The sequence below is a fragment of the Platichthys flesus genome, chromosome 7 (genome assembly GCF_949316205.1).
Source record: "Platichthys flesus chromosome 7, fPlaFle2.1, whole genome shotgun sequence".
Taxonomy (NCBI): Eukaryota; Metazoa; Chordata; class Actinopteri; order Pleuronectiformes; family Pleuronectidae; genus Platichthys; species Platichthys flesus.
In genome coordinates this window covers 26,415,619-26,440,944 of record NC_084951.1, presented here as the reverse complement: position 1 = coordinate 26,440,944, position 25,326 = coordinate 26,415,619, and the positions used below count along the sequence as shown (strand labels likewise).

General features: G+C 47.7%; 1 protein-coding gene across 1 annotated transcript in view; it reads right to left on the bottom strand.

Moving 5' to 3' along the window:
• The window catches only part of plxna3 (plexin A3), a 68,683-nt gene that overhangs the window by 32,354 nt on the left and 11,003 nt on the right, over positions 1 to 25,326 (bottom strand). The window contains exons 2-6 of the mRNA XM_062390956.1: positions 20,009 to 20,431; positions 17,987 to 18,177; positions 16,246 to 16,793; positions 15,967 to 16,131; positions 13,140 to 13,322 (exon numbers count right to left, since the gene is read on the bottom strand). Of these exons, the coding sequence (XP_062246940.1) occupies positions 13,140 to 13,322; positions 15,967 to 16,131; positions 16,246 to 16,793; positions 17,987 to 18,177; positions 20,009 to 20,316 (1,395 nt within the window). The 5' untranslated portion in view covers positions 20,317 to 20,431. The remainder of the gene's footprint in view (positions 1 to 13,139; positions 13,323 to 15,966; positions 16,132 to 16,245; positions 16,794 to 17,986; positions 18,178 to 20,008; positions 20,432 to 25,326) is intronic.

Here is a 25,326-nt window from a genome sequence, read left to right as displayed (position 1 = left end):
AGACGTCCACTTGGAAACACGAGGAGATTCCAGATCTTCTGGTGATGAGGGCCGGTGTCGAGGAGCTGTGAACAACAACACTGATCTGTCCACAGCAGAGTTTAGACGCCATGTCCGGCCTCCTGCTGCTCTACAGGCTCCGCCCCTGCTGCTCTACAGGCTCCGCCCCTCGCCTGAATGTTCCCACACGTGCCTCTTGTTGTGAGCGAGTCGGACCCGACAACCTGCTGCCGCTTCACAAACACCAACTACACAACATGTCCAGATTCTTATTTTCCAGAGGTCTAGTCTGTGAAGTGTCTGATGGAGGACGACAACATGACTCCTGTAATAATAACCATTAAATAATGCCTGATTAAACCACTTCTTCCAATTAACTTACCAGTTCATTAACTACCCGCTTGACTGGCTCTGACACGGGGGGGATGGGGGGGGGGGGGTGTACAGTGTGTTGGAGTGTGTGTTATTTTTCAGAAGTCTAACCATGTTCAGATTTAGACTGGGTGTGGCAGCAGTTCACTGGCTCACCACACACACATGCACACACAAACACACACAGACATACCCACAGACACACACACAGACACACACACACAGACACACGTACACATAGACACACACACAGAAAATAATTTGTAGATGGGCCATAAAGAGCGAGAGAGGAAGGATAGTAGACTCCTTCGCTTTTTATTCAGACCACACACTGTTTTACTGTACGTGTGTAGGTGTGTAGGTGTGTGTGTGTGTTTGTGTGTGTGTGTGTGACGTCAGGCTGAAACATGTCCTTTGGGATAAACTTTATAGATTTCACTCTAAAACACGGTCAATAACGAGAGACAGAGAGAAAGAGAGAGAGACCAGGAGATAAAGCAGAGAGAGAGAGGGCGATAAGGGCGAGGACAGGCAGAGGAAAGAAAGAGACAAAGAGAGAGAGCGAGAAATGAAGTCATTTCCCAAGGTGAGTTCTTACGATGCACACACACACTGTGATAAACTCTGAGTGTGTGTGTGTGTGTGTATGTGTGTGCATGTGTGTTTTGGTGTCTGAGTGTTTGTGTGTGTGTGGTGGGATAGTAAGTATTTATGGACAATCCTGACCGAGAATGAAAAGTCATTTATCAGCTGGCAAGGGCAGACACACACACACACACACACACACACACACACACACACATTGTTAAAACACTCCTGTTAAAGTAAAAATATTGCATTTATCTCAGTAAGAGCATATGAATGTATTCAGGAAAAGTAAATTGTACTCCAAGTAAAAGTACTTCACTGCAGAATGAGAATAAGTTTTAAACTATTCGTCACATTTCAGAAGCTGAATCAATCAAATGAGGGGGGGGGGGGGGGGGTTCACTCTCAGGTGAGAAGTCATTACATCCAGATGTGGACGAGCTGACGGATGAAGGAGCTGATCTCAGGAACATTCCTCGGATTTTAACTTTCTCCAGAAATAATTCAAGTGGGAGGAAATTACAGGCTTTCAGGAATCATGTGGGGATTGGTCGAATGTGGGTCCTGCAGGAAGTGAGACACACACACACAGACACACACAGAGACGCACACAGAGGTACCAGGTGTTTAGAGGTGCCTCCTTAACACCTGCATTCATTACTGTGGCAGCTTAACTATACACAGAGAGAGAGAGAGAGAGAGAGAGAGAGAGAGAGAGAGAGCGAGAGAGAGAGAGAGCTACACCAGCCACCACATTAAATAATTACAGGAAACACTCACACACACACACACGCACATGCACACGCACACACAGAGAGGTCAAACAGTTAGGTAAACAGAGTAAATCATTACTGTGCTCTGTGGCAGGTTCAAACACGTTAGCTCTGCGACACACTAACACTAACAACCGAGACGCACATGCGCGCAAGCACACACACACACACACTCATACACACAGCAGACACACACACGGCAGACACACACACGGCAGACACAGGGCACAGAAAGCCCCTGAGCACAGAAAGAGCCTCCACTCCATCATGACTCCAATTGTGTTGCTCACAGGGGGTTTATGTCCTTTTCTGGAAAAATCCCATAGATTAACTATAACTATGTAGTGTGTGTGTGTATGTGTGTATGTGTGTATGTGTGTGTGTGTGTGTGTGTGTGTGTGTGTGTGTTCCCCAGGGGGCGCTGCAGAGGTGAGGAGGAGGACAAAGGTTCTGCTAAAGGTGAATTAGACTCAAACATCGTCCTCCTGCTCAGAACAATGAGTCAGAGCTGAACACAGACACATGTTGCTGTGATTCAGTGTGACATCACATCCTGGTGATGACATCATCCAGGCAGCAGAGAAACCAGCAGAGCTTCATCAGGTAAACGCAGGTCATTAAACCTCCAGGACCATGAGGAGTTTCACTGTGTTGTGTGTTTGATGTTAGCAGCTCTCCAGAAACTCACACCATGAACTGGATCTGGATGTTTCCCTTCAGTCTCACACTGATCCAGTATCAGTTCTCTGTAAAGTACTGAGGTCTGGCTGCTTCAATAAGACACAAAATTAAATAAATATAAACTCAAATCTGGGCTCAAGAGAGAAAATCTCCCATTTCCCAAACAGGCCGGGGAGTCGCTAGTGTCAGCGTGTTTCACTGGGATCAGCAGAACGTGTTTGACTTCTGATTTCACAGAGATCTGATGAAAACCACAGCAGAAGGAAAAAGACACTTCACTCTCTTTAAACCTCGAGGCTCCAGAGTGAGGAGGAGCAGGGAGCATCCAGGAGGTCACTGGGACTCAGAGTGTCACTGCGGTTCGCACCGGAAACCCCCCCCCCCCCCCCCCCCCCGATCCCAGCAGGTGACGGAGAAACCATCACAACTCAAACGGCCTCATCTCGCTCAAACTGGAAACACTCACTCAGCATCTGTGGATGTTTATCTGACGACATCTCTGGAAACGGAGGCTCTGTGGTCGGACTTGTTTTTTCTTAATTGTATTTAATGTATTTACCAGAGCAAAAACTACGACTGTGGAAAGATTCAGATCTGAAATTATAACCATGATTATTCAAATAAGCGAATGCAGACGTTAACAAGCGACAGCAGGTTCTAACTCCGTCACAGGAGCTGATCCCACATCTGCTTTTAACTAACACATCTGGAAACACTCTCTCTCTCACACACACACACAGTTAGTACTGTACGTTGACGTTTTAACACCTCATTGATTACTGCATGCCAAACCACACCCACTCTTTAGTTTATAAAAAAACACACAAGTACACACACACACACACACTACAGCCTCTCATTCACCCAAAGAGAACAATGCTTGGACTTGCCAGAAAGAGCCATCAGTCCATTTTAAATGGAAGCCCCTGGCACTGTGACACACACACAGACACACACACACACACATATTCACTGCGGATTTATGGGCAGCTGCTTGGCCCCTGACTGCTCCAGTTTGTCCAGGTGGACACATAAATCTAGTCCCAGGCTTCAGACTCGGCCTGGTCTCCCTGATCCATTTAGAGCCTATTAGAGGGTGTGTGAGTGTGTGTGAGTGTGTTTGTGTGTGTGTCACTGAACATGTGTAATCAGATTGGGATCCTCTGTCATAAACAATGACTCAGCATTTCTGACGTTAACTTGGAACTGAAGAAGCTAATTTATTCACCGACACAACGAAACCACGACGGACTAAAAAATCCTTCAGATCTCGACGACTCGATTTCTGTAAAAACACAGACCGGGTCCAAGTTCAGGCTCCGCCCCCTTCAGGCTCCGCCCCCTTCAGGCACTGCACTTAAAGACGGATGAAAGGACACACACTCACAGAACTGATATCTGTGAGTTTGTGTAGTTTGATACAGATTGAGTGAATTTAAATGTGGTTTCATGAAGAGTCTGTTGTGGACGTATGAGCCTTAGTGGCCTAACTTATTTATAAGAACCTAATGAGACTGAGGTCAGAATAATCAGATGTTTGATGATTGTGTATTCAGAGTATCGTTCAGGTTATTGTGTTAACTGGTTTCTCAACAGATCAGCTCTTTGCAGTGACTCTCTGTTGAGACAGGTTTTTAAATACGAGTGTTTCTTCTCAGTGATTCTTAATAAACAGTTCAGACGTCTCTGATGATCTGAACCATGTTAACACACTCGGACCAGAAGAGTTATTTTACACAAACACACGAGAGGGGGGGAGCAGTAAACCTGGAAACTGAACGTAAACTGTCGTCTCTGTTTGTGTGCGTGTGTTTATTTAGCTTCCTGTTGTTTATTTGCAGGAGGGAGGAGGTGGGAGGGGCTTCAGAGACGACCTCACTGGTCCTAATAAAACAGACCTGAAGCTGAAGTGATGTCACCGAGTTTCTTTGAATATTCTGACACAGACTCACACACAGACACACACACACAGACACACACACACACACATTTCTGATTGGCTATCTGCTGTTACCAAATAGCTGAGGGGGAAGGTGGAAAGAGGGGGTGGAGTCAGGGTTGATTTCTCTGTTGCCCCAGCAACTATCGATCGTAACTAATTCAATTTACAGCCAATAAAAACAAAAACACCAGCTGGTCCCTACCAAACGTGTGTGTGTCTGTGTATGTGTGTGTGTGTGTGTGTGTGAGTCTGTGTGTGTGTGGTGATCCCAGGTGTGAAGCTTCCTCCTCCAATCCCACACGCCAATCAACCTCAGTTAATATCCAACCTTGAAATATCACTGATTATTTTGTGTGTATGTGTGTATGTGTGTATGTGTGTATGTGTGTTTGTGAGAGACAAGCTCACACTTTAATTCCTTCCCCCAACATTTATCCAATCAATGGCCTCCCTCCCTGCTGAGACAGTCACGTGATTGGCCGGGAGCCTCAGTGATAATTAACCTCAGAGTTTAGTTTGATTTCTAACAAAGATCAGGACGAAAGAAGAAGAAGAAGAGGAAGAGGAAGAAGAAGAAGAAGAGGAAGAGGAAAAGGAAGAGGAAGAAGAAGAAGAAGAAGAAGAAGAAGAGTCATCGAGGTCAGAGACTGTTGATTAAAGCAGCCAATCAGGTTTGAGGTTCATCTCCTACCAAGCAGCCATTGGTTGACTTCATCTCTGTGAATTGATAATTCACTCAAGTCATTTCATCACATGTCACGTAATGTCATTTGTTAAAGGATCATTCTGCTTTATTGTTTTTATTAATTTCTCATATTGTGTCTTTTATTCACTATTTGTAAAACAATCTGCGTCAGAAGATCAAAGCCGCTGTGTCATCACTGCCGACTCCTAAAACTAACACAGATCACCAGGATGTGTTTCAGCTGGATGTTGTGAGTCAGTGGGAGGAGTTAACTGAGTCAGTGGGAGGAGTTAACTTCAGACCGGTCGACCAACAGACTCTTCAATCAAGTTTCTTTATTGAAGAGTTTTCTCGTAGAAATGAATCTTCTCTCTACTTGTGTCTTATCTTCTTCCTCCCCTGAGATCCCCTGCTCTGGGTTTCGTCTCAGCCTCATTCAGTGTGTGCCGGTGAAGCAGCGAGAGGACGACTGTCGCCTCCGCAGGTGAGACGCAGGTGCAGGCGTCTCCTCTGGGACGTTATAAACTGATTCTAGAGCAGCGTCTCAAACCCACTGTGGTTTGGTTCCTCTCCAGATTTGAGTCAAAAGACAGAAACAGGTGCAGGCGTCTTCTAATAATAATCAACTCTATGAATTGAAATCAGCAGATTAATTTCCCTCCTGCCTGCGAGAATCCATCCTCCCATCGCCGCCGGAGAAGAGGAGAGAAAAGCGAGAGACAGAGGAGGATGTTTGGAAGAAGAGTGAAGCAGGTGCAGCCGCTCGGTTACAAACAGACATCACTGTCATTAGAATAAAAGCTTTAATTCCCCGTCGTCTCATTAGCCAATAATGGCTCTGTTCCCTCTGAATGCCATAGCTGATTGGCTGACTCATCTCCTCTAATTCACTTTGTGCTAATGGAAAAAGGAGGAGGGTGGGGGGGGGGGTCGTTCTTTTTAAGAAAGGAAAAGCTTTCAGTCTGTCAGTTTGAGCAAAATCTGCAGAGAAGATTAAAAACTGAATTTTATCAGTTTTTCTGTTTGACATCGTAAAAAACTTCACCATTAGTCAATCGGTCGGAAAAACTCACATCCATTAAACCCTGAGAGCTACTGGTCTCAGATCAGATCTGACGTCTCAGGTCTTCAGAGACAGACTCAGGGAGGACGTCTGCAGACTGGGGTTCGGACCTTCTCTGTAGTTTGTCCATCAGGTACAAACCACAGCAGGAGATTCTCAATGTCCTCGTCTTTACAGGTTGACGTCCTCGTCCTCTACGTGTGCGGCTCCTCTTTGCTCAACCTCAGATGTTTGTGTTGTCTTTTTGTGTTGTCTTGTTTTTATCGTCCCCCCCCACTCGCTCGGGATGAATCCTCCAGATGATCTCCTGCTGTGTCACACATGGGCTCCTTCGCTGGCAGGAGAACCTCCGGAGAACTTCGGACATTTATACTCGACTTTAGATTCATAACAGGACGGAAGCGTCTGTCTGTACTCTGTGTCTGTACTCTGTGTCTGTACTCTGTGTCTGTACTCTGTGTCTGTACTCTGTGTCTGTAGTTCTTTTCCTCCGTGCTCGTGAACGACTTCTAGAACTCACGGAAACGGACGAACGAGACGAAACAAAGCAGAACTACTGGAAAGAAGAAACTACAGGTGTTTAAATGATGTTTGAGTGAGAAGCACCAACCTCCTGCACTGACACCAAGTCGGTCAGAAACTGTGTGTGTGTGTCTGTGTGTGTGTGTGTGTGTGTGGGTGCGTGTCTGTGTGTGGGTCTGTGTGTGTCTGTGTGAGAGTGTGCTGGGAGGTGCGGTCAGTGCACCGTGTCTCCTCTCTCCCCTCAGGCCTGTTTGTTTTGGAAGCAGAACAGACGCACACACACACACTCACAGACACACACAGACAGACACGCACACACACACCCATCCTCCTGGGACCCCCCCCCCATTGCCGCCTCCTGCTTCCTGTCCTGTCGCCTCGTTCTCTCCTAAAAGCTGATGACATCACGTCCCTTTGAGCCAATCAGCTGTCAGATCAGGAACAACTCTGATGTGTAGGGGGAGCGTTTGCTGCTGTGTTCAAACTCCGGCCTCCACGCGGACCCACAGGTCACATGACCGTCCACGCACACTGGTCATGTGGTGTTCACAGGAAGTAGATCGTCTGCTTTACACCGCAGGAAGCTGGAACGTATCATCTGTTCCTCTCAAACCAGCTCATGCTCTTCGCACCTTTTCCAGATGTAGTTATTCGCCATCAGAGCCACGGCCAGCGCCCCCTGGTGACCAGCTACTGCATCACAACATGGACGGACGACCTCGGCTGGTCTGAACGACGCAGGTGAAAGTTTAACGTCGCTACCTACCTCAGTTTTCCCCGAGTTTGGTCTCACAGGCTTCACAAGTTCACGGATGAAACCTGAGGACTCGACTCGGGGCTGAAAGTCGACATCTCAGATTCTGGATGTTCGTTCTTTTGAGAAGTTGCAGACGTTCACAGTTACATTAACTACAGGACTGGGAAAAAACCTTCCTTAAGATAAAATCTGATGTTTGTTTAACGAGGAATTTAACCTGCGACTCTCAGACTGTTTCTCTCTCTCTCTCTCTCTCTCACTCTCTCTCTCTCTCTCTCCACCGCTTGTCCCGAGGAAACAGGAAAAGCCCATAACTCTTAGTTACTGCTGAGACGTTCAGACCCCCCACAGCGAGCGCCAGTGCTCGTCCTCACCGAGACGCTGCCGCTCGCTGGGTCCTGAAAAACAACAAGTCATAACTCAAACTCTCTGTTGACTTTATCTCCGTCTGTGCCGCTGGTTTCCCTCCATCCATCCGTCAGTCTTCTTCTCTTCTACCTCTCGGTTCCCTCGCTCCACCGTTTGACCTTTTTTCCTGTTTTCTCTCTTTTGCACGTCGGTTGTTTTGATTTAATTCTGCTCGAGCATAATTAGAGTTCAGTTTAATTGATTAAGTTTTGCTTTTAATTTCAGAGGAAATTAAAAATTTCAGGGGAAATTAAAAAGAGTCAAATCTTTTATTGAATAAAACATAATCTAAAAAGTTTAATCATATTTATTTGTATGAAAAAATGAACAATAACACCGACAGAATATGAATGGGTTTTAGTTATAAAGTAAGAAATTGAGATAAGTTACAACAGTCTCAACCTCTGTTAAATCTTCTAAGAACGGGTTGTTTTCCTTCATCCTTTTATATATGCACCCCCCCTCCCCCACGTTCACATGAACCCTGAGGTCAAAGTTCAGCTGCTTCACAACGTAAACTTGTTCATAAAGTAAATATGTCATCAGCCGTGTGACACGATGATGAAGGACAGGGTCTTCCTCACATGTGGAGGAGGCAGACGACACAGGTGGAGTCTCAGTGTTTGGACCGAGAGCTGCTGGTTCACACTCACGCTCACGTGATGGTTTCACTGGGAAGCTTCCAGAGTCCAGTCAGAGCTGATGTGATTAAGTTGTTCGAGGCCGACTGGGCTCGAGTCCCGGAGACACTCGACCTGCCGCTGGACAGAAACCACTTCACCTCATCCAAAGACTCTGCTGCTTCAGAATATCTCTGGATTTAAATCATCTGAAAACATCCGGACATGAAAACATGTTCATGTTCAGCTGCTGTGATCCGAGTCCAGCTCGTCTGACTCCTCGGAGCCGTGAGTCACATCTGACTACACACACATGAAACACATGTTTTTATATTCAGTGAGTGCAGATCGCTGCACACTTCACCACCGACGATATCAGGTTTGAACCATTTGGTGCATTTGAACAAGTGTGTAGTACTGTGGTACTGTGGAGTACTGTAGTACAGTGTAGTACTGTAGTACAGTGTAGTACTGTAGTACAGGGCCTGAAGGTGCTGATGCTGCTAGTGATAACCATCATGATGTTACCGTCCATCTTACAGAGAGATGAGCAGATATATAAACCCGCTGAAAAGGAGATTGACTCATTTGGCACTGGAGGAGTTTCTGATTTATTTCCCCAGTGCATCATGTTCAAAGTCACAAACTCTCTCTTCCCTCGCCGTGTTGACAAATGATCAGCTTCACCCGGGCGTCACGGTTCCTTCCCTGCTGCAGAGCTGTTTGACCCGGGAGCGAGTGAAGATCGTTTCCATTCACACTGAAGACAAGAGCCAGATGTTCACTGGTGTTGGTGCGACACCGTTTCCTGCCCAATTGACAACAGCTAGAAATCAATTAACTTGATTGACTCAGTCGGTTCATCGCTGCTCTCTCCACAAACTGCTGCTTTTAAACAGAGAATAGAAGCAAGCTGATAAAAGCTGCTGTCTCTCTGCGCCTGATGATGCACCGCTGTGTATTTCTAACTCGATGTTTCTGAGTCTGTCTTTGTCCCGATCACATGAAGCCGAACACGAGCCCACGGACATGTTTCCATCAGCAGGACATCGGGTTAATCTCCTTCCTGGAAACCGTGGAGACCTGGTTTCTTGTTCAACGACGTTAGAATAATAAATCACATCAGTCAGTCGCCGGCTGCAGCACGTCACCCAGCTGATTGTGAACAGCAGGAACACGGGACGCCATTTATCAGCCCCGTCCTGACGACTGACTCAGACCAACAGACGGACTCAGGTTAGCACTGGTTCTAAATGTTTAATGGTTTTTCGGGTGAAAGGTCACGTCTCGTATCTACTGGAGACACTGACTCACAATTCATTTTATTCATGAAGTTGTTGCCTTGCTCAGCAGAACAATGGCAGCTCCTGGAAAAGAAACCTTTATTGATAATAACTTCAGCCTGGCCGAGTTTCTCCTGCGTGTGTGTGTGTGTGTGTGTTTGTGTGTGTGTGTGCTTTCTCCAACCTGGCGATGGACAGTCTCTCTGTTTTTTAGTTTCCACTTTAACTTCGTCTCCTTAATTAAATTCATTAGAGTCCGATCGGCTCTGAGCGAAACCACAGGAACGCTCGGGCCGAGAAGTGAAGCCAGCGGAAAAATTCCAACAACAACCGATCGATGATGTGAGTGAAGCTGATCTGACGGATCAAGAAATCACAGACTGTGGGAGAAGCAGCTGCGGCTCTCGTTCCTTCCACTCGACAAACACAACTACACAACAGATCTGTGGATTCCACCACACAGCCTCTGATGAACACCGGACGTGTGAGGGCCAGACACCACAGCACAGAGTCGCTGGTCTGAGGTCAGTTCAGGTCAGAGAGGATGGAGACGTTTCAGAGACATGAATATAGATATGAATGTAGAAAAATCATCTAAATCAGTTGTTGAAATTCAGTTTTTGTGAAACTATGAAATAAACGATCAAAACTGAGAAGATTCCAACACAATTGTTCGGCTGAGCCTCGGGCAGTTTGGTATTCCTGGTCTCAGAGAGCGGAGGAGGAGGAGGAGGAGGGGGGGGGGGGGGAGGAGGAGGAGGAGGAGGAGGGGGGGGAGGAGGAGGGGGAAGAGGCCTCACTAAACATAGAAAGTGTCCTCCGCCAACTCCGAGTCACACTGAGCCAAACATCTAAAACCACAGCCAGCGATTTCCACCGATCCGTTCACTACACAGACGCCTCCTCCGGCTAATCCTCCCTCGCCCTCCCTCGCCCTCCCTCCCATCGCTCCTCACTCCACCCGTCACATCTCGGAGGTCAGCTTCCAGAGGAACATCTCCCCGTGTGAATGAATATTAAAGCGGCAGCTGCGTGGGAGGAGAGGTGAGCGGGGTGAACGCCGAGAGGATCCATTCACATCAGTCGGCCTCCATTTTTAGCTTCCAGGCAATTAAAATGCATCGTTCACAGGCTGGAGAACGGAGATGATTGTTCGGTCAAATGTGGAGGAAGAGGAGCGGGTGGTAAACGCAGCTTTTTACTTTTAATGACTACTGAAGATGCAGATTAATGAGTCTGAGTGTGGACGTGCAGAATCAGTTACGCTTCCTTCTGTCAGGAAGGAACCAGACGGAGAATATGAAGAACAATGATCCTCACTGAAGAACCACAGACTCTTTGACATTAAAAACACATCTGTTGATTACAGGTTCTTAAAGATCTGGTTCTATAGAACTGGATCCATACAGGTTCTTCTAAAAGTCTAAATCACATGTTATTCAACCTTTATATGAAATCTATACTCAATGTTCTCCAGAGGTTCTACTGGGTCTCAAGAGGATTCTTTTGGACATGACTTAATATACGGTTCTATTGAGGTTCTATCGGGTCTAAGAAGGATTCAGATGTTTTAAAGATTCTTCATGAGGTTCTATTGTATTCTTGTTGTCCTGTTGGTGGCGCTATGGAGAAAAGGCCAACAAGATAAAGAGGGTTCATCCTCTGGAGATCAGATGAGGTTTTTCTTCGGTGAACACTGAGGTGAATTCTGCTGAAACGCTGAAGTTCTGAGAATCGATCGTGTTTCCTGAAAGAGACGATTCCAGCTCCTTCAGGTCCAGACTGAAATGTTCCTCCTGCTCTTCATCAGCTCGTCATCGTTCTTTATCGTGTGTGAGTTTCATCCAGACGGTGGAGGGACGAGTCTTAAGTCCTCCAGAGAGGACGGAGTCTGTCCTGCAGAGAAACGCCGACTCTGTCAGCGACTGCGGCGCCACGACAGGAAACAGACACCTCGCGCCGCTAAGTGGGACATTTCTCTGACAGCAGCAGACGCTGAGAAGAACTCTGCCGCTCGCGGAGACATGAACGAGTCTGTTCTCCACGACGAGACGCCGGCAGCTCCAGACCAGACGAGAAGGTCTCTGCAGAGACTCCAGTCACATCAGGCTCTACACTTCTCTGCTGCTCATCCGTCCCGCCTGTGAATAAAACCCGCGACATGAACAGATTGTGTTTGCTGTGTTATGAATTCAAAACAGCACTCGGCTTATTTTCAGCTCCAGATAACAGTAATAACAACAGAGCCGCAGGCAGCCCCGGGCAGGCTGAGCACATATGGAGGAAAACACGAGCAGAAGAAAATATGTAAAAGAAATGAAATATTTATCAGATATGTATGTTTCTCATGCTTATTACGATTATTATTAATGTGGAGTCACCGCCGGAGTCTGAACATAAACAAACAAGAAGCTGAGTGAGACTCAAAGATTAATAAGACCAAAACTTAAAAGAACATTTGATGATTCACTCGGATCACAGACGAGTTTCTTATCATCTGTCAGATTCACATTGATGAAACCAGCTGAGTCATCATATGACGCCTCTCGGGCTTCAGTGAAAACCAGTGCAGTTTCCATCCTGATGGTTTGTTCACCTGTTTCTTCAAAGTTCGGTGAAGCTCGACTCAGAACCTGAACTGGAGAACCAACGAGAACCAGCTGCTGCTGCTGTGACGCTGGTCATCGGTTCAGTCAAATCTTATTGATACTGAAAGAATCACGTTTCCAACTCAAACCAACTTCAACACTGCACTTCACCGGCTCCTCCAAAATACAAACGATGAAGACGACCAATGTGAAGCCACGTCCCAGTTCTGGGTTCACGTCCTTCAGAAGCTCCTTCAAACCCAACGAGGGAACCAGTGTGTGGACCCCGCTGGGACCAAACCATCCCAGGGCTCAGCGCGGACAGAGCTAAAGAGCGAGCCACACCAGCTGCTGAAGATGATGCAGTGTTAGTGGGAGAGAAAGGACCAGTTTAGGTTTAGGTCCAGTGTCCTCTGAAGGGTGCAGCCCCTGAATTAGGACACAGGACTTAGGACTCGTGCACTCTGTCCGTCCTCTTTCACCTCCTGAGGCTCTTTGTTCATTTCAAACAGAACACGATCCAGTTTCCATTAAAACCTCCAATCACAGAGAGTCTGAGTCCCCATCGTTAAATTAGAGAACAAACTGAAGCCCTCGTGTTCATTGGGGACAGATCTCTACACTTTCTTTCCTTCAGCAACACAAAAACCAAAAGAGCAACGTTGATTTAAACCTGAATGAGACTGAATATTCTCTCCATCGTTTCTCCTCCAGAAACACCAGAAAGCAAAGAGACAGATTCAAACAAAACATTCCAGCAACAAAAATCGTTTCTGCTCACAATCACACAAAAACTGCAGCGTGGGCAAATCCACCAGTGATTTCCTCTCATTCCTCACTCCATCCTTTGCTCCTACCTTCTTCAGCTGTCCACTCCGGGTGCCCACAAACACCACCGTGTGCTCTCCGTAGGTGTAGGCCGCCACGGCGCCCATCCCCTCGGTGCGGTCCTCGTACAGCGGGTGTCCCTCGATGACCCGGAGGCCCCCGAGCGGCTGGTTCAACACCAGACCACAGAAATCATCTCCGATCTGCTTCGGCTGTGGAAACAGAAGAAAAGGGATTAAGATCCAGAGACTCGACTTTCAGCCAGGTCATAGTGAACTAGTCCCTTGACCCTTGACCTTTCATCCTCCAGTCTGAGTGTCTTTCATTAACAGGTCTGGAACCTTTCATTTTCATTTCCAGTTTCCAGGAGAAGTTAAAACCCACAATGCCTCTGGAATCTGGATGTTTAAGGACATGCTGACGACCAATCAGATCCACAAAACATCCAGGACGTTCAAATCCTTGCTGATTGGTCTGAACGAATGATTATATTAAATTATCTTCGGGCTAAGATACCGTTTAATGTTTAATCTTCTACGAGATCTTCAAATCACATGAAGGTGTGAACGGAGTCTTGGACACTTCATCGGGGTCTGAGCACAGACAGGTACATCTCAGAGTTTCATGCTTCTGTGAAGGGAGGGTATAGAACAGGGAGGGGCAGGTTTATTACAGGGTACACACACACACACACACACAGACACACACACACACGGGGGTTGGATAACACCCTGTCATTAGCGGGTTAAGGCCTCGATGCCTCAGAACAGGGTGGAAACTCTGAATCACACAGAAAGGTTTGTTTTACTGTATTTACGGGGACTGGGATCAGCTGATCCTGAGCTCAGGTTTCACTCTGGATAAATATAGTTCCAGTAAAACGCTGTGTACGTTGGCTTTGTCTCTGCTCTCTGTGCAACTGAAGCTGCAGAGTGGTCACTTTGTTCAGATCTACACCCAAAGCAGCCGAGCCGGGAGATTCTATAAACAGAACACAAGTTATACAACCGAGCAGCAGGGGGCGGGGCTTCAGCTTCATGTTCAGAGTGAGGACGAGTTGGTGAAACATCTCGTCGCCTCCACAGAACCGAAGCATCTGAGATCCAGGAGCATCACGTGATGACTTCACATGTTTTAAACATGTCACTTCTTTCTCCACGGCACAGCCCGTGTTTCATTTTCAATCTCTCACCTGCTACAGAACCATTTATCTTCTTCTCAGGAAGATGCTGTTGGACCTGAAGAAGATTTCACTGGTTCTTTAAGAGGTTCAAGGAGCTTTCAGTGTTTCCCATTAATTATCTTGACTGTGGCGGCCCACCATATTCTAACTTGTCCCCAGTCTCATAATGAAATGATTTTATTTTAACATTTCTCATATTAATAAGATCTCTAGGTGGACGTGTGCAGAGCTATTGGCTGCTATGAGCCTCCTGCTCCTGTTCGGGTCCATAATGTTGTTACAGAACATGCAGACAGGCAGACCCCATAGTGTCAGTCTCTCCTGTGAGGACGTTCTCTCTTCAGTCTGTGCACGTCACTTGAATCGGTCGCATGTGAGAGTGACCTTCGTGCACATTCACCAGCAGATTCAAGTTATTCATGTTCATTAGATATAATAAATCACTTTCATTACCTCCCTCTATTTGAGCTGGAGCGGAGGAAGGTGCACGTGCTCAGTTAGAGCTCAAGCGGACCAATCAAATGCCTCTGTCATCACGATGGTTAATCACGTGCAAATACACAAACTGAACAGACACACACACACCCCCCCCCCCCCACTGTTTATGATAAAAGAAGGAGGTCAGTCTGGACACAGGCCCCGCCTCCTTCTGTCTGTGTTTTACTTTGCCTTCAAGACACACACACGCACACACACACACACACTTCTAAAGTGACAGGAGTAATTAGCTTGATGCTGATTGGTTGGTTGATTAGTCGGTCGGTCGGCTCATTGGTTGCTGGAAGCAAACCTCCCCTCCCCCTCCCCCTCCCCCTCCCCCTCTCGTCTCCTGGCGGGTTTCCCTGCCTGGTTACCGTGGTTACCACTGCAGGCCATTACCACCATGAATAAGAACATCTACCTCCCAACCTGAAATAACCTCCCTGCAGACACACAAACACACACACACACACACACACACACACACACACACTCCTCTTGGTTTCACATGGTGCGTTACGTTTTGTCTTTACCCAGCAATGCAAATGAAAAGATTTGTCCGAGACCCTGAGTTTGTGTGTCTGTGTGTGAGTATGTGTGTGTGTGTGTGTGTGTGTGTGTCTGTGTGTGTCTGTGTGTGTCGCAGCCTGGAGGAAGCCTCAGGCCAGACCATGATCCACTGAGGGGAAAACACAGGGCCAAAAAAACCTGAAGAAAACGTTTTCCGTTTCTTTTACCTGCTGGAATTTAATTTAAATTATTTTTAATTTCTATCCTCAGTCACTTTTATTTACTTGATTTTTTTTTTTATTCTAATAGTTCCTGTTGAAGTTTTCAGATAAATAATTGGATGGCTATGAATCTGGATAATCTTTTAGATTCTGAGGTTGTTTTCCTCCACCAGTTCAGTTTCAGTCCCTCCAGGTTTTTATAACATTAAAAACATTCACAATAATATGAGGTCACCATGACCTTTGACCTTTGGATTCGAATCAGCTCATCTTTGAGTCAAAGGGAATGTTTGTACCAAACTGGAACCACTGTCATCACGGTGCTTGTGAGATATCGTGTTCACGACATTCAGACAAACACGGAAAACCTGAAACACAATGTCCCCGCCCACTAGGTGTCCCCAGCACGGAGACATCAGGACTGACGTGAGGACGTGGTTGGTGGTTCAGAGGTTGACTCACCGTGTGGATGCAGGGCAGCTCCTTGTTGAGCAGCCAGGGTAAGGAGAGGCGTCCCTCTCCCCGGTAGCAGGAGCGGATCCTCTCCCTCATGGCCAGGTTGATGTTGTGGAGGGTGAACAGGCAGAGGACGGTTTCTCTGGGCGGGTTGGAGCGATTCTTCTGACCCTGAGACGATGAACAGAATGTGAGCGGCGCCGGTTCAAATCCCAAAGATGCCCCCCGAGCAAGGCACTACCCCTTAGAATACCCACCCAACAAGTCACAGAGAAGTTCATTTACCTGAGAGAAGACAACAAACAGGACGTCGTCGTCCTCCGACAGGCCGAGCGCCTGGGCCAGCCGCCGCCCCGGCTTCTGCTTGTAAGCCGCCTGGACCAGTCGGTACTCGACGCCGTCCTTGGTGCAGCCCAGAGGAAACTCCACGTACGAGTAGAACTCCGTGTCGTTGGAACACATCCTGACGATCTTAGAGGTGAAGAACTTCTCTCCGCCGGCGTCCATCTGCGTCAGCTGCGTGTCCAGCTGCAGCGTCAGGAAGTAGACGTAGGTGCGGCTGGAGAAGCCGTAGACGTAGTAGATGTCGAAGGCCGGGTAGAGGGACAGCGTGTCGGACGGGATCTTGATCTGGGACGACACAAACTCGTCCTGGTAGACCAGCGAGAACATGTTGACGCTCTCCTCGTCCGCCACCAGCTTCCTGCTGGACAGCGTGGGGAAGTACTCGGACTTCCCATCGATGGCGGCGCCGATGAACAGGCGGCTGCCGCCCTTCGCCGGCTTCTTCCTCTTGGGGTCAGCTGTCCAGTCGTCCTCTCCCACAACCACACCTGCAGAGGACAGATGTTCACAGATGTTCACAAGTGACTGGATGTTCATTGTTTCTGCTTCACCTACATTTTCACTGATCTTCTCATGAATTAATCAATTTCTCAATTCATGGGTCTCAGTTTGAATCCATTTAAAAATCCTGTGGTCATGTCTTAAAAAAAGCTGAAGAGAATCTATTCACTTATTAAACTAGAATCAACAACTATCGTCAGCCTCCTCATCTGATCCTGAACATTATGATGTCACAGTGAAGTCGACCTTCGACCCTTTGGACATTTTGGGTGCGTCTGTGAAATGTCAGAATTATCACGTTAATTCTTAAATCATGACTGAACAGTTAAACCCTCCATCTGGAACATCTGTTACTCAAACATCTTCTTCATGATTATGTTTTATATAATATTTTACATTTTAGATGTTCAATCTTCATTATATTCAACTGATTATTCTTTTATAAAACTTATTGTTGATCGTTTTCATTTTTTATGTAAAAATCAAGGATCTAGCTGTGGAATGAATCCGTCAGACGTCTTCCAGCACAGGAGCTCAGTGAGACTCAGTCGGGTGTCAATCATCCTTCAGCCTTTTTGTTCAAAGTAAAATGTGCAGCAGCTGATCCTGCATAAAAACCTGTCAAATATTTTGACAGATGACTGACGAGTGCAGGTCGACACGTTTCCTCAGATTCTCACGAACAAAGTCGAGACCCAACGCTGCAGCTTTGTTTTTCCTTCTGTTTCGTGACATCAGCAGAAAATCGGAGCTGACGGAGGTGAACCTGCAGCCGGAGCCTCCGACTGTAGAGAACAACAGCGTTTATTCTTCTGAGGACGTTCATCATGAGGCCGGTGACATGTGATTAGACTTGTGTCAAATGGACGGAGGCCTCATGCAAGCGGTGTCTTTCTCAGTTTGAGTCTCAGCTCTCTGAGACACGGAGGCTTTAATAAACATCTTTCTTCTCCTCAGAGTCTCACAGTGTTTCTCTTTGTTTCTAACCAGACTCTCAGTTTTAATCGTCCATTAAATCTTTGTGCCGACACAATTTAAAACCTCGTAAATCAGAAATGTTTCAGTTAATTTATAAAAACACTGTGACAAGTGTTATGTAGTAGAGCACACAGATCTGAAGTGCGTTTATCATCTGGAGACGTTTGATATGAGGATCAAGTCTGTGAAGAACCCGGCTCACCTGCCATCCCATCAGCCTCCCTGGCTCCCGACAGGTAGTGCTCCTTGCGGTGGTGCGGCTCGCCCAGTTTGAAGAGATCCTCCAGTCGCAGGAACTGACACACCCCCTGCCAGATGGAGCCGCACGCCACCAGCCGGTTCCCCGTGTAGTCCACCAGGAGGAGCTTGTTCACGTTATCGGACGACTCCAGCCTGAGGACAGACAGGTGAGGGGTTAGACATGTCACACAGGTGAGACAGGTGTAGTCAGGAGAGACAGGTGTAGTTAGGTGAGAGAGGTGTAGTCAGGTGAGACAGGTGTAGTCAGGTGTAGTCAGGTGAGACAGGTGTAGTTAGGTGAGACGGGTGTAGTTAGTTGAGACAGGTGTAGTTAGGTGAGAGAGGTGTAGTCAGGTGAACCAGGTGCAGTCAGGAGAGACAGGTGGAGTTAGGTGAGACAGGTGTAGTTAGGTGAGACAGCTGTAGTCAGGTGAGACCGGTGTAGTTAGGTGAGACGGGGGTAGTTAGTTGAGACCGGTGTAGTTAGGTGAGACAGGTGTAGTTAGGTGAGACAGGTGTAGTTAGGTGAGACAGGTGTAGTTAGGTGAGACAGGTGTAGTCAGGAGAGACAGGTGTAGTCAGGTGAGAGAGGTGTAGTCAGGTGAGACAGGTGTAGTTTGGTGAGACAGGTGTAGTCAGGAGAGACAGGTGGAGTTAGGTGAGACAGGTGTAGTTAGGTGAGACGGGTGTAGTTAGTTGAGACAGGTGTAGTTAGGTGAACCAGGTGTAGTCAGGAGAGACAGGTGGAGTTAGGTGAGACAGGTGTAGTCAGGTGAGACAGCTGTAGTCAGGTGAGACCGGTGTAGTTAGGTGAGACGGGGGTAGTTAGTTGAGACCGGTGTAGTTAGGTGAGACAGGTGTAGTCAGGTGAGACAGGTGTAGTTAGGTGAGACAGGTGTAGTCAGGTGAGAGAGGTGTAGTCAGGTGAGACGGGTGTAGTCAGGTGAGACAGGTGTAGTCAGGTGTAGTCAGGAGAGACAGGTGTAGTCAGGTGAGACAGGTGTAGTCAGGTGAGAGAGGTGTAGTCAGGTGAGACGGGTGTAGTCAGGTGAGACAGGTGTAGTCAGGTTAGAGAGGTGTAGTCAGGTGAGACGGGTGTAGTCAGGTGAGAGAGGTGTAGTCAGGTGAGACAGGTGTAGTCAGGTGAGAGAGGTGTAGTCAGGAGAGACAGGTGTAGTTAGGAGAGACGGGTGTAGTCAGGTGTAGTCGGGTGAGACAGGTGAGACAGGTGAAGTCAGGTGTAGTTAGGTGAGACAGGTGTAGTCAGGTGAGAGAGGTGTAGTTAGGTGAGACAGGTGTAGTCAGATGAGACAGGTGTAGTCAGGTAAGACGGGTGTAGTCAGGAGAGACAGGTGTAGTCAGGTGAGCCAGGTGTAGTCAGGTGTAGTCAGGTGAGAGAGGTGTAGTCAGGAGAGACAGGTGTAGTCAGGTGAGACAGGTGTAGTCAGGTGTAGTCAGGTGAGAGAGGTGTAGTCAGGTGAGACAGGTGTAGTCAGGTGAGAGAGGTGTAGTCAGGTGAGAGAGGTGTAGTCAGGTGAGACAGGTGTAGTCAGGTGAGAGAGGTGTAGTCAGGAGAGACAGGTGTAGTTAGGAGAGACGGGTGTAGTCAGGTGTAGTCGGGTGAGACAGGTGAGACAGGTGAAGTCAGGTGTAGTTAGGTGAGACAGGTGTAGTCAGGTGAGAGAGGTGTAGTTAGGTGAGACAGGTGTAGTCAGATGAGACAGGTGTAGTCAGGTAAGACGGGTGTAGTTAGGAGAGACGGGTGTAGTCAGGTGTAGTCGGGTGAGACAGGTGTAGTCAGATGAGACAGGTGTAGTCAGGTAAGACGGGTGAAGTTAGGTAAGACGGGTGAAGTTAGGTGAGACAGGTGAAGTCAGGTGTAGTTAGGTGAGACAGGTGTAGTTAGGTGAGACAGATGTAGTTAGGTGAGACGGGTGTAGTCAGGTGAGACGGGTGTAGTCAGGTGAGACAGGTGCACACAGACCGGTGAGCGCAGGCCCTGACGCTGGGCGGGGGGTAACACTTGGCGTTGTCCTCCACGGGTCCGGTCATGTGACTCCTCAGCTCCGTCAGATTGGACGACAGCTTCAGGACTCGGTTGACGGCGCCGACGAACACCTCGCCCGTCCGCCGGTGGACGGTCAGGTGGGTGAGAGAGGTGTCGAACGCCCGGTACACCGCCCGGCCCGACGCCGCGGGGGGTGGGGGAGGAGCAGCCGGGGCAGAGAGGAGGGGGGAGGAGAGGAGGAGGAGGGTGAGGAGGAAAAGGAGGAGAGGAGAGGAGGAGAACATGGCGGATAAAGAGAGGAGGAGGAGAGGATGGAGGGAGAGAGAGGGAGAGGAGGGGAGGAGGAGGAGGAGAGAGCTGGCTGCAGGTCTGACGAAGAGTCGACTCAGCGGATCATGACTGTGGAGAAACAGAGAGGAGAACGTCAGTGAAGAAGAGGAGGAGGAGGAGGAAGAAGTTCAACTCTGCATCACAAATACTCTACATACTGAGATCACATGACTCTACATGGGGTCACATGACTCTACATGGGGTCATGTGATTGGACGACGGAACATTTGGATCTCGCTTCCAGAACTTTTCAGGAAAACGTCCAAAATCCACAAACTGCTTTTATTCTAGAAAATTCATCATCAGCTTCTTTTGAAGAAAACCTTCTGACTCTTATTAACCTGAAACACAAACACACACACTCAGCTAATCTGTGTGTGTGTGTGTGTGTGTGTGTGTGTGTGTGTGTGTGTGAGATGGAGGCAGAAAGAGTTATTGATCTGTGTGCGTCTGTCTTCAGACTGATTCTCTCATAAAGCTTCAGTAACTGAGCTGGATGGAAACTTCACTCTCACGCTGGCAGCCTTTTCTCCTCTGTTTACGTTTGACTGACAGCTCTGATTACACACTTACACACACACACACACACACACACACACACACACACACACACACACACTCCGTCGCTGTGAGGTAGAAACCCTCTGAAAGCTGAATCTTAATCTGCCGTCCTGAACCAGACAAAATGGAGGATTGTCACCCTCCAGCAGGAAAGAGTCTCGCTGCAGGTTTCACATTGAGATTCCTGCAGCGAGAGTTTCCTCAGCTGAGCTGCTCCACATCATCCTCCTGTTTTCAGCTCACACACACCGATCGATACCGGAGAAGGTGAGCCGCCCCCCCGCCCACTTCCTGCTCCTCGTCTCGTTCGGAAACGTTTTCATCTCTCTGGCGTTTGTGGAAATTGATGTTTTCAGGATCAATGTGATGCAAGAAATCCACGGTCGCACCAGCAGGTTGTCATGTGACTCTGTTCATGTACACACAGACACACACACACACTGGATGTTACCTAACACTGCAAATCTGCATCTGCACAACCACCTCAACCATGACGCGGCAGTTTCTTTGGGGCGTAATCCTGATCTTCTTCTGTTAATATCGAGCTGATGCAGAATCCGATACTTTGAAATCACAGCCTGTGTTTCATGCTACGTTTTCATTTGAATACGACATTTTCAAAGTAAAACGATCCCCGTCCACACTCACACGCCTGAACATGCAAATCAGGGATCAGAGACAAACTGCATGTCCATCCCTTCTATGTCCTGTACATGGAAGAGTTGACTTTTGTGACCAATCACAGGTCTTTGTGTGTGTCCGTGTTGTTTTCTTCCTGAAGGGCGTCATGTGACAGGAGCCTGACGAATCAGAGAAGGCTACGTTGTGACCCAATCAGCAAGAGGTTGTGAGCCGACTTCTACGTTTTCTACTCATCCCGACTGAAAGCAGAGTTTCTAACTTTCTCTGTTTCAGACGCTCTAAAACTCATTAGGTGTATCTGGAGAAGAGCTGAAACCTTTTCAAACTAAAAGTACAAAAAGTGCATCGAACCTGAATCCCACACATCAATCAATCTGAAGCGACCTGATCCAAATACAACAGATCCTGAATCAGTTTCCTCTTCCTCTCTAGCTCCTCCATGTGAGCAGAGGACACATGTTGACAACCTGTCGGATTGATTGGTGGATTAGGGGAACGTGTGTATCTGAGGGATCTCTGTACCACGGCTCCGCTCTACCATCTCTGCCGCACAGACTCTGACTCCGATAGTTACACTCTATGGTTTCTATAACAACCTTTTACAACCTTTAGGTTTTCTTTCTTTCCTCAGTTTGTTTTAAAGATAAAAAATAAAGACGTCTTTGACTCCAGAAGAAACCTGGCGTCTGTGTTCAGCCCTGATCTGTGAGCAGCCTTCTGAATTTTAAATATCGACAGTGACAGCTCTAATTTGTCCTCGCAAACAAACGGCTGTAATCTTCTGTCCCATCTTGTTAATTCTAGCGTCGGTGAATAAATCACATGGAGCGGATGAAACAGCCTCAGACAGAAGGTCCTCCGGTGGAGGTCCGGGCTCCTTTCAGCAGCGTCATTAAAACATCAGAAGAAGAAGCTCTTGTAGTGTCATCAGGAAACGTTCTCCAAGTTAGGGTGAGACGTCATGTGACCGACTGATCCAATGAGGCAGCAGAAGAAGGGACGGTTTCTACTGAATGAATGGATGGATAATAACGTTTTCACTTCGCTGGCAGAGACATACAGTAAGTTCAACAATTAACCCGTGACACACACACTCACACACACACACACACTGAAACACAAAGAGGCACTGAAAGATCAGCACATTAGTTAATTAGCCCGCTGAGCTGAGGGGGAGACGAGAGGTCGACAGATGGACCGGAGAGAGAGAGAGTTTGTGTTTCAGAGTGTGTGTGTGTGTGTGTGTGTGTGTGTGTGTGTGGACGACAGACAGCTGGGCAGACAGTGGGGACAGATAGAGTTTCTCTAACTGGACTAAGATTTCACTGAACCATCCATCACCTCACTGAACCAACGACTGTATGTGAGTGTGTGTGTGTGTGTGTGTGTGTGTGTGTGTGTGTGTGTGTGTGTGTGTGTGTGCGCACATGAGTATGTGTGTGTGTGTGTGTGTTATGATCTGTTACTCATTACTGATTAATGTTTAAAATGTGCAACAAAGTTCAAAGTATTAAAAGCTGATGAAAGGTTCATAAGAGTCTCAGAGTCGACGTGTTCTAACGTCTCCATTTGTCTCAAACACAAAGATCAGCAGCGAGTTCTGATAAATGGAAAAACTAAGAGCTAAGCCAGGCTACACAGGTTTTCAACACTACAGCTGATCTCAGATGTTCTGGAGGTGAGAAGGAAAACGTCTGAGTCAGCTGCTTCAGACATTTCCTGGAACTTTCCTGGAAGCCTCCTCGTAAAATGTCTGTAAAATGTCAGAGCGAGCGAGTGGACATGTGGACGAGGTTTCTAACACGTGACGTGAAACCTGAAGAACTCAAACATCTCAGGATGAAGAAGAAGAGGAGCCGGACACGTAGAAGACGAAGACGTCCACTTGGAAACACGAGGAGATTCCAGATCTTCTGGTGATGAGGGCCGACGCCGGTGTGGACGAGCTGTAAACAACAACACTGATCTTTCCACAGCAGAGTTGAGACGTCATGTCCCGCCTCCTGCTGCTCTACAGGCCCCGCCTCCTGCTGCTCTACAGGCTCCGCCCCTCGCCTGGATGCTCCCCACATGTTCCTGTTAGAACGAGTCGGGCCCGACAACCTGCTGCTTCACAAACAACAACTACAGGAGACGTCCCACTGGAGCTGATGTGACAGTTGAAGCTGAGACTCTCGGTCACTTCATCTCACAGGAGATCGAACCCACAGGAAACCCTGATGGACCCATGTAACACACCTGCAGGTGTTTAATAACTGACAAAAGGAGAAGATACAACATCCATCCTCCTCTGTCTCTGCTCTGTCCATCTCCTCCAGCTCGCAGCAGACCACCCTGACGCTCTCACCAGCCAAACCAGCAGCACAATGTGTCTTTGTCCTGGTGTTTACTGGAGCCTGAGATTCAAACAGGGGCTCAGTCAGAGAGATGGAGGGGTGAGGAGGGGGTAACACGGGGTCACGGGGGGGAGGTGGGTGCAGATGGGGTGATGGGGGGGGGGTTATGATGGGGAGGAGTTAGTGTATCCTGTAAAGACATTCAGAGGGAGACTGTACAATATTCTGATTATATTAACTACTAATAAAACACATCATGGCTGAAGTCTGGACTGATCCAGATTGATCTGGAGTCTGAGCTGGGACTTGGAGCTGAGTCTTTACTGGGACGAGTCCGACCCGATCTGGACTGATCCAGATTGACTCTTGACTAAGTCTGGACCGAGTTGGGACTTGGGACAGATCTAGACTCATCTTGATATATAAACTCTTGTTCTTCTGAGACCTTTGAGGAGCAGAGATGAAACTGAGAGAGAACCAGAACCTGCTGATCAGAGCTGGAGAAGAAAGACTAAAAGAAAAGGAGGTGAAGTGAATCGAGGTTTGTGTTTTGCTGAAGCGAGCTCTGTGAAGGTCACTTCTGTCAAACCAGCGTTTTCCTGACGCTGCGACTTTTTTATCACGGTGGGAAAATGAGAATCTGATGTTGAAGATGTAAGAAAAGAAAAGATTTGACGTCTGGAGGAGAGTGTTTGTCTTTTATTTATTTGATCTCAGTTGATCTGAAAGAGGAGAACTCATCCTGTCACTGACATTTATCTCAACATTCCAATTACATGAATTACACCAAACCGTTTAGTGTGGAGCTTTGAGGAACACGTGTGTAAAACAAACATTGAATTCTTAATGTTCTTCAGTTTCAGGCACGGTTAATAAAAGACAGACAATAAAAGAGAGACAGTGACTCTTTGTGTTACTGAAACAATAACCATCTAATTGTGTGTGATTGTTGTGTCACTTCCTGTAATTACATAAACACAGTGAACTGTGAACCACTCCAGCAAGGACACTTTCACTTTACTGTGTCTGCCTCTGTAATTACAACCCACAGTAAACCATCTCCCTGTGCTATTAACAGCTCCGACGCTAACATGCTAACACGCTGCGAGAACCACGGCGTGAACCCTTCACCCTGCGCCTGTAGAACCCGGGTCCGACCCTGCGCCTGTAGAACCCAAATTCACCCTGCGCCTGTAGAACCCGGCTCGGCCCTGCGCCTGTAGAACCTGGCTTCACCCTGCGCCTGTAGAACCTGGCTTCACCATGCACCTGTAGAACCCGGCTTCACCATGCACCTGTAGATCCCGGCTCCGCCATGCGCCTGTAGAACCCAAATTCACCATGCGCCTCTAGAACCCGGCTCCGCCCTGCGCCTGTAGAACCCAGCTTAACCCTGCTACACAACTAAACTAACCCTGACCATAA